The sequence below is a fragment of the Nyctibius grandis genome, chromosome 4 (assembly GCF_013368605.1).
Source record: "Nyctibius grandis isolate bNycGra1 chromosome 4, bNycGra1.pri, whole genome shotgun sequence".
NCBI classification, from domain to species: Eukaryota; Metazoa; Chordata; class Aves; order Nyctibiiformes; family Nyctibiidae; genus Nyctibius; species Nyctibius grandis.
In genome coordinates, this window is record NC_090661.1 from 88,622,150 (window position 1) to 88,637,955 (window position 15,806).

Here is a 15,806-nt window from a genome sequence, read left to right on the forward strand (position 1 = left end):
TGAGAATTACCAGAACTTAAGTTAAACTTTGGAAAGTATACTAAAACAAGGTGCAAAAGACACTTTAACAATACTACTATATTATAAGTAATAAATTAAGAGTAGATATTACATACAGCCTAAATATATCCCATTAAGACTATTTTCTATTCTGTTCAGTAAGGTTAGTCATTTGGATTATAGGTATTTATGGGAGAAGTATACACTAAATTCTGGAAATGAACTTCCCCAAGACCACCTACAGTATGACTACTGATCTGCAGAACTACTTAAAATCCAAAAAAAACCTGGGCAACTAGAGGCCTTCTAGGCTAATTCCACTCACATGAAAACACTGGTATAAATGTTTATGTAGTAAGTCTCTTGCTTATGTAGTATCATGTTAGATGTATATGAAAATCAATAAATAATTTTCCTTGTCTAGAAAATTAGTGTTCTTTTTATGTGATTACATGATACATCTTCAATAGATGCATATTGATTTTTTCCTGTTTCTGATTTGCCAACATTTTTTTCCATTTTTCTTTCTTTCAAAACTCACTCAGTTACTGCATCAAATACAACGCCAGACTATCAGTTCTACAGTTACCAGAATCATAATTTTTTCCACTGATGCATGGACATAACATCCATAATAGCATGAAGAACCTGACATTGAGTGCATTTTTGTAAGAATCTGTAAAATAGGATAGAAGGGAGGGGAGTGAGATATTACTGGTGTCTGCAGAAATGGTCTTGTGACTGATTGTATTTAGTGCTTTCACTAATGACTCCAGCTCAGAAATGTAAGCATGTGAAAATGAAATCTGGTAATAACAAAACCAATGATTGGTGAATATTAAGAGAACTATTATACAAGAAGATGTGAACATTCTTGAAGATGAGAGGTCTAGTTATTTCATTAAATAATATTATTCAAAGTGTAACAAGAATATCACTTGAGAATTATACTTAGGAAAGTTCTAATTCAAATTTCTGCTATAAACTGGGGCCTCAGAAGAAAAACAACAAAAAAAGCCCTGGGTCTACACCCACTTGAAAATGAAAGTTAGCCCCATCTTGAGGAAAACATAAATATTTACTTAGGATGCACAAAAAGACTAGATGCAAGAAAATACAGTGTTAATGATAGAGAGAACTGGTAACACTTTCTCTGGGTGCTCAGAAAAGATTCGCCAACACTGGGACAGGTACACAGGCTACTACAATGAACAGGGATATGGCAAATCTGTTTTACAAAAGGAAACTGTAATGGTGTGGTTTGATCAGCCCAGTAACTATGGGCGTTTAGTATGCATATTGTCCCTTTTTCTGACACCTCTGGTGTCAGTGAAGGATGAGGAGATATACTGCCACGCTCTTTCCTGATCTTCAGAGGAAAAGGATAGTACAGCCAAACACTGTCACAGAACAAATGTAGTATGCTCACTGTGAATTAACTTCTGTTCCTTACCTCACAAGACCAAAGTTCTGTATTTAACTTCTAGTTAGCTTTTAAGATGGAGTCTGGAAGATTTACGAATGGAATTTTTAGACATGTTTTCTTGAGAGAGCAGGGGTTTGAACAGTTTCTACTGAGGTTGTTCCTAGCATCTAGAAGCACCTTCCGTTTAATAAGGTGACTTCACCATTTTGAATTAAACATACCTCCTATGGTAATCTGGCTAGTCACAGTCATGTTCACTGTGCACAACAAAAGGAGACCCAGCAACCCTCAACACGTGAGTTGGGCTTGCCCAATTCGGCAACTCAACCAAGAGGAGTAAAAAGAGGGGCAGTCTGCACCTGCTCATCATCATGCTATCAAGGCTCTTCCCACCATCTCTTCTCACTTGTTTTCATCAGAGAAGGTTTGGCATAGTTACTCTCATTAACATGATCAGTAAGCATGCAGGATTTCAGCCTTTTACCCAGTGTCATCTTGACCTCATGGCAGATCTCTCTAGAAAGATTTCCCTGTTTTTCCAAGGAAATGCCAGAACTGGCTGGAGAGGAAGAAAATAAAGTATGAGATTTGTAACACACTATAATGCAGTATAGGAATTTATTTCCCATTCAGGAATGAAGACAGATGTGAATGAAGATACAGAGCCCTCCTGGGTCTGGTCAAATGTCCATTTAAACCAGGACCCTTCCTGTGAATTGTCCCTTTCCCAGCCAGGAAAGTTGCAGCCAACTTACTGATTCCTAGTACTTGCCTATGCTGTACCCACACCTTTGGCAATTCCTTTTTGTTCATCTCTGAACCTTCTCTAGTTCTGGTCATCTTTTTGAGATGAGCAGACTGGAACTGCCCACAGCATTAAAAATGCCGGTTCTTTGCTTTTTTCCTGTAGTACAATGGATGTTCTTCAGTTTGCTCTCTCTTCCTTTAATAATACTCCCTAATTTTTTTGTTTAAAGATACTGAGCACTGAGCAGATGTTTTCATGGCATTATCCACTATAATCTCAAAACATCTTTCCTGTGTTTTAATGGTTACCCCAGAACAGATCGTTTTTTCTCCGTTGCATCACGTAATATTTACCTACATCAAATTTCATCTGCCGTTTTACTGCCCCAGTCATGGAGTCCTGTACATTACTACTGTCCTTCAAAATCAACCCTTGTCTCCAATTCACTGGTTAACTTAGTATCTACTGGCAAACTTTGTCAGCACACATTTTCTCTCTTCTTCCAGGTCGTCTGATTCTCCCTAAAACTGAACAGCCTGGGTATACTATCATAATCTGATGTTTTCTCAGTGCTCTAGACAGCTTGATAATGTATTGATCACACAGGCTCTTCGGCATGCTTATGGATATGCAAGTTGATTGTTTTACTCCCTAGAGCATATCATATGCAACTGCACTGGAATAAACTAATGACTCAAAAAGTACTATGGCAGCGTACAACACACCTTAAACAGACAGTCTAAAATTGATATTTCTGAAGCAATTTGAACTGCCCTGTTATTCCAAATTTACTTGATGCTTCATACATTTTTTTTCTCAGTATATGCTTACTGTTTAATGTAATACACTTCAGAAAAAAAAGTTATAAAATTCTAATTGATCTGTAATGGATAGAAAGAGCAATGTATCCTTTTTAACCAATATAAGTCTCATTTGTGTGCTTGACCTGTAATCGTTTCTCAGACATGCAAACAGAAGTGTCACATTCAGTCTCTTTTCAATGTGAAAATGAAATTTAATTCTTTGCAGTTCTGATAGATTTTAAAATTACAAATAGAAACAACATCTTTAAAACATCAAGTCATCACAAAGGCTCAGGAGGGCTGTTTTTAGTACAAAACCTATAATTTTCTTATAATGAAAGTTTATTACCAACTGTACTCAGGTGGTGTGACATTGACAGTTTGGTTTTCTCCTGTTTAAAACAAAAGTGGTATTATACTCACAGTTTGTGAAGACTGTTAAGTCCAACAAACATTTCTGGTGTTAGGCAACCAATTCTGTTATTTGAAAGATCCCTGAAACAAACAAAAAAAACGTGAAACATTAGGTCTGTCTTAGTCATATACACACCTACATAATCACATACAGCCTCCTGATTTTTAACACTTAAGGAGTCAGAGACAAATGAGAAATAAAACCTTTTTCCATAACATAACATAACTGAATTAAATAAATTTAACAACTTTTATATTAACATTATTGAGCAATATTCCACAATTAAACACACCATACTGCAACTTACACTAATTGCATTAAAATGTGATTTTATATATGCAGCAAGTAAAAAAGCCAAAAAGTATTTCCATTATAAAGAATTTTCTTTATCAAAGTTACTAGCACGTTTGTTTACTTACAAAAAATGCTATGCATTTTGTTGCATGCAATATTCAGCCAAAATCGACATATTTTTACTGTTTACTAATGTCTCATCTCATTGACAGCATCCTTTCTTGCTGAACAAATCACAGAAACCAGACGGGAATTAATTTTTGAGCTAGTAAGAAGGTCAGTCTTGATAAGCACTTGACAAGCTCTTTTAAGAGCAATACTGTGGCTCTCTCAGACCACAAATAGTGCAAGGCATTATGTTCCATAACTCTTGTCTGCAGAAAGGTGAATGGATGTTTTCTGTACAAGTCATACATACAACATAATGTATAGGATACTTATAGGAAGGAGACAAAAATAGGTATGAACAATTTGTTGTGATAACAACATGAATACTGCCCCTTGGTGCATTCTGAACTAGATTTTAATTTTTCCATATTTGGTTTTCAACCTTGACTCAAATTTTCCTTATCAAGTATGTTTTTTTAAATAATTGTGGTAATGTAAGGATTTTAAGTGATTATACAGCCATTAAAATATGAAAATTGATCTGAATATATTTTTGGTTTAGAATCAGTGGTAGTCTTCCAATTTTTTTGTTACATTGTGCAGATTCCTTATTTTTCTGTTGTTACATGAGAACACTAATCAAACAGGAGAATAAAGGTTGTAGTTTGACAAATCCAGTTATTGCTTTCACAGAGACAGGCCCAATTAGCTAGAATGTGAAGGCAATTTCTTTAGAATTCACTACAAAGTTGTCTTCTATCAGACAAAGAATATACCATTGTACAATTAAATGGTGCAATATCACATTAGAATGAAAATATTTCTTAAATGCTTGTCAGGGATATTAAGTAGGTAACAGCTGAGAAAATAGTGTGGATAACAATATAGTGCGATAATTACATATTAGCATTATTCTTTAAGCTCTCCTAACAAAAGCTACCTAGAAAATCTAAAAATGCAAATGTAAGACAAACATACATATATATATCTATATATCTTTCTATTAGAAGAAGAACCTACCCAGAATTCTTGGTTGGGTAAGCAAAGTCTGAACACGCATGGAAGAAATGCATCACTTACGTGGGGCAAAATTTGTGTAGCAAAAGTAAATTTCATCTAAACTAATCAAAACAAGTGCATATTTCTCTAAGTGTGGCACACACTAAAATGTTTTTTTTTAACAAAGTGAGAGGCTACATACCCTTTTCTCAAAGTTTACTTCAATGACTCTTATTTTCACAATAAGATATTTGGCAGTGGCCGAAATCTCTGTATTGTAAAACATGTTTTCTAAAAAAACATTAGCAAAAAGAAAAGACAGCTTGCTGCACATTCCTTCAGACTAATACATGTTATATTAGACATAATTCAATTTGTAATATACAAAGCTGGTGTTCCTTTTCAGGAGTAAGACATTTAAATTACTAATGCTGACTCGTAAAATTGACATTAGAGAAAACAAAACTCTCCTCTGTTGAATAACCAAGTGCCATAATTTTAGTGCTTCATCAATTTTCAATTTTCATCAGTTTTTTGTGTACCTTTTTGAGTAAAACCTTGAAATAATTCAGTTTGTCATTCAAATACAAATTATAACAGTTCTCCAAATCATTCATAGAAACATTTTGATGTTGACAGCCTGAAGTTTGTCTGACTTGCCATAGTCGTATCTCTTGCAGTTGCCCATGTTATATCCGCTTCTGCTTTTCACAGCATCATTTATATTTTACACGTGAAATAAGATGTGAATATAAAGTAGTCTTAAAGTAATTACTGGATTCAGCATTCAACAGGAGCTTGCGCTTTTTATTTCTTTGACTCAACTGCCTGCTACCCAACAGTTGCACAATGAAGGATTGCAGAGATTTTCTTGCTTACCATGAAACTACACTGATTTGTACCAAACATGTGGCAGTCTAGTAATTAATTGATTCACTGCCTCTAGATTGCTCCCAGTGTTACTTGTTCATATCAGCAAAAAGCGTGTTTTCGAGATCTAGCGTGATAAATCTCCACGTTGCCATTCCTAGTTTGCTGAAGAGTTTTCTTCTCACTTTTTCCAGTGCCTAATGACTTCCTCGTCCTTGACTCGTCTCTCCTGGCTGACCTAAGGCTCCCCCTGTGCAGTCTTCAGATGTGCAGCCCATGACTTGCACAGGTTTCCTGGTTTTCCCACAAGAGGTCAGGGTTGTGTTATTAGAGTATGCGGCCAAAGCAACAATTAGCACTCATTTTGATCATTTCATTGCATCGTTATCCCTGAATACAGAGTGATCAAGAAAGTTTCAACCTAATGTTTTTCTTTGTATTAAAAATGTATATGCTACTCTAACTTCATCATTGTTATGTTATTGGCTTTCTACCCAAATGCACTAAAACTTAGTGGTTGGTGTTAAAAAATACTGCTACCTCTATGATGAGATATGGAAATCTTTTACTTCGGTTGTGGAGTGTTCCCTGTAAGTAGCAATTAGGGAATTTAACCTCAGAATAAAAAAGTAGAAGGATTTGTAATCTTCCCATCCCACAAAAATATTACCTGTTTTCTCATCACACATAAGACAGCCCACACGATGGCTAGGCAGATTTCTGGCATGTGCTGATGGCCTGGTTAGCGAGTACATGGACATTTGGATGATGTCACTTGGAAAATGATAATTAAAAAAGGGTTCATCTCACTTTTCCTTTACACTGAGTAAAACTAAGGAGGGTTTATAGTCCTTCTAATTAAAAGCAAAATGGCCCACTTGTAGGATCTTAGATATTTTCACCCTCTATGAATGCAGTTTAAAAATCAGCCAGTGCTTTAAAAAGTACTATGAGAATATTTTCAAGAGTGATGGACAGAGAATATATTACATAAGTCTTTTTTTCCTTAGAAAAACATGCTAAAAATAAAAAATATCAAGCAGAGTCAATGTGAGAGGAATGAAAATGGTAGAAAAATTCTAAAGCATGACAAAGTTTCCCTTCTAAGACTTTATTTTATAGACCTGGTCTGTGATAAAAGTAAAGCAGACCTTACATAATGAAAAAAATTAGTGTAGTATAAAACATTGTTTACACATATTTAAACCGCTTAGTTTTATTTCTAATTAATGTCTATAGTGACTTATTGTCTGCTAAGTCATTAATTAGGCATGTTTTTTAACTTTGTAGATGTACTTGTTAGGATATTTATTGGAGAGCAAACAAAATTTTAAATGGGAAAAGGTAAAAAAAGAAGAGGGAAATGGAAAAAAAAAGAAGGGAAAGAAGAAAAAGGCATGGTAAATTTAAAATGCACAGTGTGTGATTTTCTATTTTACAGCCAGTGTCCTTATGTAATTATTGCTTGGTGGCATATTTGAGTTGCCCAAGAATAGCCATGTCGATATAAACACAATTTTCAGAATAATTCAAATGGAATTAATACTTACAGGCGCTTCAATTCTGAAAGGCCGTGAAAGGCCCCCGGCTCAATTGTGCTGATCAAATTATTCTTCAGATCTCTAGAGAGACATAATGGGAGGAGCAATTAATTATCACTTTACCTACTCTACTACTATTATACAAGAGAAGTGTGAAATGCAATGCAATTCTAGCCTTTATTTGTCCTAGCTAAAACCAGGAATGAATTTCTTTTAAATAGTAACATCAAAAACATCACATCATTTGCCATTTACAAAAACATATTTTCCCAAGTAAGATGGTTAAGATTAGATGTTAAAAAAAAATCTGCTTGTTTTAATTCTTCTCCTATTTATACTTTTCAGAACAAGCTTACTAGCCGTTCTTGCCTCAGGAAAAATGTTTTAATCAATGAGTGAATAAAATAATCAGTTAGCAAAGTAAGAGCCTTGTAGTTTGCTTATTCATTGTGCTGTGCACTTTACACTTAATAAATTTCTCATTTCTACCTAACATAGGCAAAGCAGTTGGCATGTGAGACATATACAGATAGGTCAGGTTTCTGTCCTGAAACACAAGCAATTTCTCATATTTGGCAGGTAGGTGCTTCATTTTGCACTCAGTGACAGTCCAGAGGATTGGTTGTTGTGCAGATAAAGAATATTTCACTGGCATTAGTAATCTCATCCGCTCTTGGCACAGTGCTTGGGGCCATGACATTGCTCTCAGCTCAGTCCCCACAGAGATTTACTACTGAATTGTCTCAAGATTCTTGCTATGTGAACCCTGAGGAAACGACTTCAGTGCAATTAGATAAGCAGGCCTAGGAGGATAAATGCTGTAAATTCTTGTAGAGTCAGTGTTCATCTTCTGACAGCTTGCAGTTCATAGGGAATGACTGGTGTGCAGTAATACCAGTGCTGTTTCTCAGGCTGGACGCGTCCAGTATATTACAGCATATACACTGCTTGACTATGCCAAAGTATGGATGTATCAACAGCCACGAGTCATCTTATTTATGACACTTTATTTCACTGCAAATAAAATGCGCACTAGGCAAAACCTTGTTTCCGCTAGCTGTGATTGCCCTCAACTGGGCAAGATTTCATCCCAAATGTTTAGTTCACAGTAGGATATATTTTAATTTCAAAGTCAAAATCATAAATAAATATTTCTGTATTTTGATAGTAATTTTTGCAGATCGTTTGAATACAGTTCCAAAAATCTGTGTCACACCCATTTTGTTTCAGTGATGATGTTGATGAGTGATCTGTCCCTAACAAAGATCTCAGTCAGACTCTTAACAGTCAACTTCAGCTTTCAGCTTGCAACATGCAACACTAAGTGTCCTTAAGAAGGTGATAAGACATTCTGATTACTTATGTACAAGTTGTTTTGTCTTACATATAAGAAATGCAGAGCTATCAAATGCACAGCAGACCAAGACTGCAATTTTGATGGAAAAAAAAAGAGTGGAATATCAGCTCAGTTTAGAAAATACAGATATTCAGTTGCTTAAGTTGTAAAATCCTAACTGCAAACAAGATTCAAGATAATCACTTTGCATTTGTTGAAGTGTACTCAGCTCAAAGTTTATGCCACATAACCAGCAAGGTCTGATATGCAGGTATGATACATGGCAACATCACCTGTCCAATAATTTTAGATTACCATTTCTTCTTTGTTCCAGCTTGCTCTATGTAGTGCTTTCATCACGACTATGTGTTGCACCTGACCTTCTGATATTATTGAAAAAAGCAAAGGACCAGGAGAAAGGTAGGAAATTGAAATCAAACAATAGGCTATGCTTTGAGTCTTTTTAAAATATAAGTATTGCAAAGCATACAGGTTTACTTATTAGGAGTACCTGTGATCAAGTAACTTAACTGAAGTTACAAGCATTCATAAAGCTATGAAATATTGTCCTGGTTTAGAAAATTTTTTAGCCATGCATGTCTGAAAATCAGTGGTTTAGTTTTACTCTTTTTATCTTAGCTTGTTTCAGATATTTCAAAGTTCCTTTTTCTCAGTTTCTTTTTTCACTAATAAACAATTATCTGTTCATTTTGCAAATAAACTCAATACAATATGCTAGTCTCAGTCCAACACAAATACAACGGGTATTACAAGGACATATTAAAAATGCACCAGCTATTCCAGTTGCCCAGTACTGATGTAACTTTTAATCAGTGATGCATGACTGTATGTATATATAGATACTTTAAGCATACACATTACATGGTATAGGTCATTCCTATTTGCCAAAGCCACAATGGCAGTCCCTCACTCATTGCTAAGCCAGTAAAAAGCACAAAACCCAGAACTGCTTCCTTTTCCCTGCCACTGTGCAGTACAGAGATAAGTATGCCTGTACTGCCTGGGAAAGGGAGTAAGTCAGGGCCCATGAAATTCCCCATAGTCTTAAGAAACCAGCAATACAAGTCAGAGGCAAGGGGAGGAAAGGTGGCACACAGGAGGGGATAAAAAAAAGGAAGTGTCAGTTCAGGAGACAGGTAAATGCACCAGAAAAGGGCACAGCTTGGGCAAGGACCTTGATGGTGATTCGGGCATTCATAAGAAAGATGCACAGACTATGATTAATTTTAGGCATAGGTCTAAGCTTTTTCTTTTCTCCTGGAAGTCATGTAAGCAAAACAGTGGCAGAAACACAGATGTCAAGGTTTGTGTTTGCACTGATTCTTATCTGGCAAAGCACACAACCACCCCATGGACAACAGAGAGGAATTAGGGGCTACAGCCATTCTCCTGTGGGTATTCTGCCCTTCTCCCTGTTCCCTAATCCAGGCAAAGCAGTTTTCTTCCTTACTTTGTCCCCTTCCCTTTTACTGGATTTGGATGAAAGTGACAGTAGCTGATTTAATCCCAAATGAAATACAGGGGATGATGTTTGTTATGAAAACACTCCGTAAGAATTGGAAGAAGCTTTGGGTTTTTTTTAAATTTTGTGGTCAAACATTTTCGTCTTAGTTCCCTGGTACCAGCAGCAGCTACTAGATTCATCTTTATTCTACCTTCATCTGCTCAAGAAGTCATGACAATTCCTTTAACTCTGAATTTTCCACACCTTCTCGTAAACAAAACTGTTTATACAAAACTTCTACGTTCTCTTCTCCAGAGTCCCATCAACTTGCAAAGACAAGTCAATAAGGTTGGTAAAAGTTAATCTACATGAGTGTATTTTCCTTTGATGGTTTAGGATTTTTGCTGTGTGGGTGAGCCAAAGCCTCATTTTTTTTAACCTTCAAATATTCAATACTACACAGTTTGGTCTACTCCAGTTCTGTTCATATCAAACATCAGGGCTTAGCTTTCTCTAGACAGCACTACTGACAATATCCTCGTGAATGAAATATAGATCGTTTTGCTTGTAAAGTATGTTAAATATGTTATTACTCAACTTGAAGGAAGTTCTTTAACTTCCTTCAACTTTTAGGAAGCATTTCTTCTCAGAAAGGGTCATTGGACATTGGAAGGGGCTGCCCAGGGAGGTGGTGGAGTCACCATCTCTGGCTGTGTTTAAGAAAAGACTGGACATGGCACTTAGTGCCATGGTCTAGTTGACATGGTGATGTCAGGGCAATGGCTGGACTCGATGATCCCAGAGGTCTCTTCCAATCTGATTGATTGATTGACTGAAACTTGCAGAAGTGAGTCCAAATGGAAAAGACTGAAAGGACACTGTTCTCATCATGTGAGTTTCTATATTCTGAAAACATAAAAGACAAACAAACCAACCAAAACAAAACCCCCAACACAATACTATAAATCCTTTTGGATCTATGCTGATTTATCACTGATTTATCCCAGGCTTTACACTGGGACACATTTGAAAGCCGCTTAGAGGCATAGTTCAGAGCAAATGTCCACATTTTAGGCAGGGGATACTGACAGTTTTAATCATTAATCTTTGTATCAATTACACACATTCTGCGTTAACTGACAACTCATCTAAATGCTCTGCAAGTTGTAATTAGGTGAAGTGATCATCTCTTACAGCCAACAGTGGTAACAGCTCACAAGAGTTATAAGAGTCAGTATGAGTGGTAAACTGTGGCAGGTGAGTTTTAATGCCAGTCAAAACAAACAAGTAGACAAAAGGTCTTCCATTTACTGAAATCCTCTATGTTCTAGTTTATGGAAACTCTGCTCTGTTTCCCCATAATTTGTAACCAGGAAAAACCAGCATAATCCTAAACTAAGAAAAAAGGCCAGTTTAATGTTAGTAGGAGGCAGATCATCTCAAGGGAAAGTGTTCATCACTTGCACTGTCCCAAACAAGACGTCTGGTCTCCTTATTTTGGAAATTACACTCAAATTAGGTAGGTCATTTTAGTAAGGATATTCTCAGAAAACTGTAGATGATTATACTACCCACAACCCTGGCACTTTCTTAGTAATTAGTATTATTCCATAATGTTTCCATATACTTCTGGCTTAACAAAATAGGTGTTTTCTTCCTTGTTGTCCTTGAAGACTAAAATGTGATTAAAATAAATAAATAAAATTATCACAACTCTTAATCACTTACAATTCTTACTTCTATATTAGGAAAATCTATTCGCTTGCCTCCCACTTGTATTTCTTACAAAATTACTTTTATTAAAATATTAAATTATCTTCTCTCATTTTCTAATTTAGCAAAGTTTGTAATATTGAAGCCTTATAGCAACGAGTATCAACTTCCACTGAGCTAAATAAAGAAACCCGAATAAATTTGGTTGTATGTTTACATTTTTTCCCTAAGAGCTACTGCTGAGGTTTGGCAAAAGGTCATGATCCAAGGCATGCCAAAAAGCAGCCCAGCCTTGGCCACACACATGCACACATACCATGCAAGTGATTTTATCATCAACCAAAAGTAAGAGAAAAGCGAAAGAACCCCAGTATCATAATATTGAATGACCACAGAGTGACATAGTTAAAGTCCAAAAAGAAAGCATTTTCTAACTAACGGTTATGGTTTTGCATCATTTCTGATGCAGCATTCTAACTTTAAAGTATCTATTCTGAATCTGAATGACGTGTCATTAGTGGTGTGGGTGTATATATCTAGTGGCGTGACCTGAAAATAAATTAAAACCAAGTGCCTTGTGCAAGTGCAGATAGATGGAAGCTACATGAAGTTAGCTGTAGTCATAACTGCAGCACTTACATCAAGGCTGCACAGTTGCACAAAAATAAAATACTACAATATTTACTGAGATATGTTTCCCCTAATTTTATTACAGTTGCTAGATATACTTGCTGCATGGTACTTTGATCTTAACTAGACCTGAATAGGTAGAAGAACAATACAGAATGGACCATGTTATCATTAAAAAACAATCTCAGATGGTTACAGTAAGTTAACAGAGGAGGGTTTCCTTTTCACTTACAAGTCTAAACTTACATAAGTTACATACAATAACCATTAAGCACTGTCCTCCTACATGCATGTAGACAATTTGTATGTATATGCAAATAAGTCCCACAGGTAAAAACACTCGAGGATTCTTTTACTAAGTATCACAAGCTGCTGGGAGTTTATCATCTTACACATTAATCTTTGAACTGACTTTTACTCACTAAAGACATTTAAGATGACTTACCTCAACAAAAGCAGCTGACTTAAGGAGGAGAAATCAGTTTGAAGTACTCACTTCCTGATGGCTTAGCTGAGAGGTAAATGAAACAAGAGGAAGAGGCTACTAATGGGACTTTACAAGAACATTTAATAGCTGCGCCAGGCGTCTCAGCTATTAGACATCTTCTGTGGCCAAATCCCTGATCATCTAAATGTGTTCTCGAGATTCTTGATGATTCAAGTTCACATTATGCACTTACACAGTATAAAACATAGTGGGGAAAAATCGCTAAAACATACACAGTCCATTAACAAAAGAATCCATTTATCTTAAACTACATTCTGACATTTGGGGCGTTTTGTACCAACATCTATGTCTTCAGACACTGCAGATTTTTCCCCCAACTTACAATATATGTACTGTAGATATTTTGAATACATATTCATAACAAGAACATTCAACTAATTCCAGTACTTTGTTCAAATTCCTGACATCGATACATCTTTCATAAAAAATTATAGGTTGTACCAAGAGGACATCTGTGTTTAGAAAGCTGTCATTATGGTGCTGCAAACTTTCCAAAAAAGCTCTGAGAAGAGCAATCAGTTGTTGAGCAGATGCCAAATAACAGCGAAATATGACTGACTTTCCATATTCTGCACATTACTATGAAAGAACAACAACAACAAAAAAAAGAATAAGGTCACATCTTCCACTGCTTTCTCATGCAAAATATTCCAGCTAAACTAAATGGCACCTTTGGCCAAGAAATGAATGCAGACTCGGGACCCTCGAAGAAGATTCACTTTTAAACATCATTATGATCACAGTGGTAGGAAAGATGCATAGCCAATGATGAGAGACAACATTTAGCACCTATTCTGCAGTCACAATAGCAACTGTCAGGGTTGGCAGTCCTGGATACAGGAACAAAGAATTAAGATGACATTGGTAAAATGTTTTTGAAGACATTTCAAACGCATCCAGCTGTACAGTACCTATCAGGAGCCAGTGACTCAATATTATACTTTGATGGTCTGGATATTATCAAAATTTATTTTCATCTCCATTGTTGGTGAATGCATTGTTGGTCACACACTGTAGACAGAGAAACAGGCAGGTTAAGCAATATCCATTACCTGGTGTCACCATCAATAACTAAAGTGCTCCCATGAAACTCCATAGTTCTTGTTTGTTGTTCTTTTTTTGTTATGAGAGTGGATATTTAATCTACTTTCCAGAACAGAAAAGTTATGGTTGCGTTGCAGTTGTTTCAAAACATAAGGATAATTTTTTTTAGATTATTCCCACAAGATAATGAACATGCACATGAACATGGACAATAATTGTCTGATAATTGTCTGCCTTTGCAGACACAGAGGCTACAGGTCTTTTGTTTGTTTAGCATTTTGGTGCATGTTGATTATGCACTTTCCTTTAGATTTCTTTTTTAATCCAAGCCATTACTGGTTGGATTACCTAAAACAATAGACCCCGAGGACTGGACAAAAAAATAACTGCTGCTTGTTCAATGTAGTAATGAATGATCGGAAGTTTCTAACCAGTCACTTGATGGCAATAATGACATATGGAACAACAGAAAGGTCATCACATTTTTGTTTTTTAATTTAAGGATGATGACTCATTCACATCAAATGTACTGTGGTAATTTGGCAGTTGTTCATTATTTAGGAACATGCCTAAAAATGTTAAATAAAGTGCCAATAATGGCAGCTGAAACAAAACAGACACAAGCTTTATGGCAGTTTGCTTAAAGTATCCCACAGAATGTTACAATATATTTCATTTCAATGGTAATCATAAAGCAAGAATATAAGGCTCAGAGTATTTCAGTTGAAGGATTAGTATGTCAAATAAGGGCAAGTGAGTAAAAAGCTTCATAAAGCGTGACAGACTTCCGTTCCAGATTTTTTGTTGATACATTTTTCTACATGTATATATTAGAAAAATAAAAGATTTTAAAAGATAAATTTATCCAGTATAAACTCTAATTTCATTCTAAATATAGCATCAACCAATCAGAATCTGGGATGAGGATGCAAAGATGTTTGGTACCTGCCTTTAGTTTAGCATTCTGTTATTGATAGCTCAAAATGAAATGCATTTTCTAATAAAGAAAAATCATCTGTGCTCTCCAGATTCTTTTTCTTTGGCCTGTTTTCAAGAAGAAAAAATTCAGCAAAATATTCAAATTCCAAACATACACAACTGTTCCTATATATGTTTTCTTTTCCTGGAAAATGCCCCAAAACCAGAGATATGTGGTAGGGTCATGTTAGGTCTGAAAGTTATTGGCTATGTACGTGCAAAAGCACATGCTTGGCAGTTGTAACTTGAGGAGTCAAGACCAAGTGTCTGTGTTGCCCAGAAGAAGGATCACTTCTGAAAGGTCAGAAGAAACAAATGCTAAGAAACACATTCTAAGGCTGCACTTATTTGCCCGCTACAGATCTCCAGCAATGTGTAGCCAACATCCTTAGGTCAAATTTCAAACTCTGGAATCACAGTTTGACAGCATAATTACAATTTTGAAGATGAAATATTGGAAATTTATCCAGTATTTTCAGAAGTGCATCTGATTTAATCTTCTATAATAAAATAGGGAGATTTGCATTTTTACACTAAATGATCAGAGGTATCAGGGTAATAAAAATGTGCTTTATTAGCTATAAGAACCATAAAATATACAAACCATTGAATTATGGAGTTTTGGGTATTTTTTTTGTTAAAGGAAACGTTTGATTCTTTTTCTGTTACTAAATCAATATTGACTTGGAAGAATACAAGCAATTCTATATTGAATTTCAATTTGAACTTCAGAGAAATATTTTCTTCCATGGCTTAAAACATCCAAAGAAAAGAAGAAAGAATTCCACCCTGAGCTGTAAAGGAAAAATAAGTATCTGCAGATGGCCCATAGATCAGCTTAGAGTCATTTTGAGCCAAAACTAAGATAGTTTACTACTCCATGTCAATCAATAAAATAAAAATCATCTTTCCTATAATGTTTATTTTA

The 15,806-nt window shown here is 35.6% G+C and overlaps 1 protein-coding gene across 1 annotated transcript in view; it reads right to left on the minus strand.

Annotated features, from left to right (window-relative positions):
- LOC137662585 (adhesion G protein-coupled receptor A3-like) overlaps positions 1 to 15,806 on the minus strand; it is a 284,198-nt gene that overhangs the window by 172,577 nt on the left and 95,815 nt on the right. Inside the window, exons 3-4 of the mRNA XM_068399128.1 lie at positions 7,214 to 7,285; positions 3,401 to 3,472 (exon numbers count right to left, since the gene is read on the minus strand). Of these exons, the coding sequence (XP_068255229.1) occupies positions 3,401 to 3,472; positions 7,214 to 7,285 (144 nt within the window). The remainder of the gene's footprint in view (positions 1 to 3,400; positions 3,473 to 7,213; positions 7,286 to 15,806) is intronic.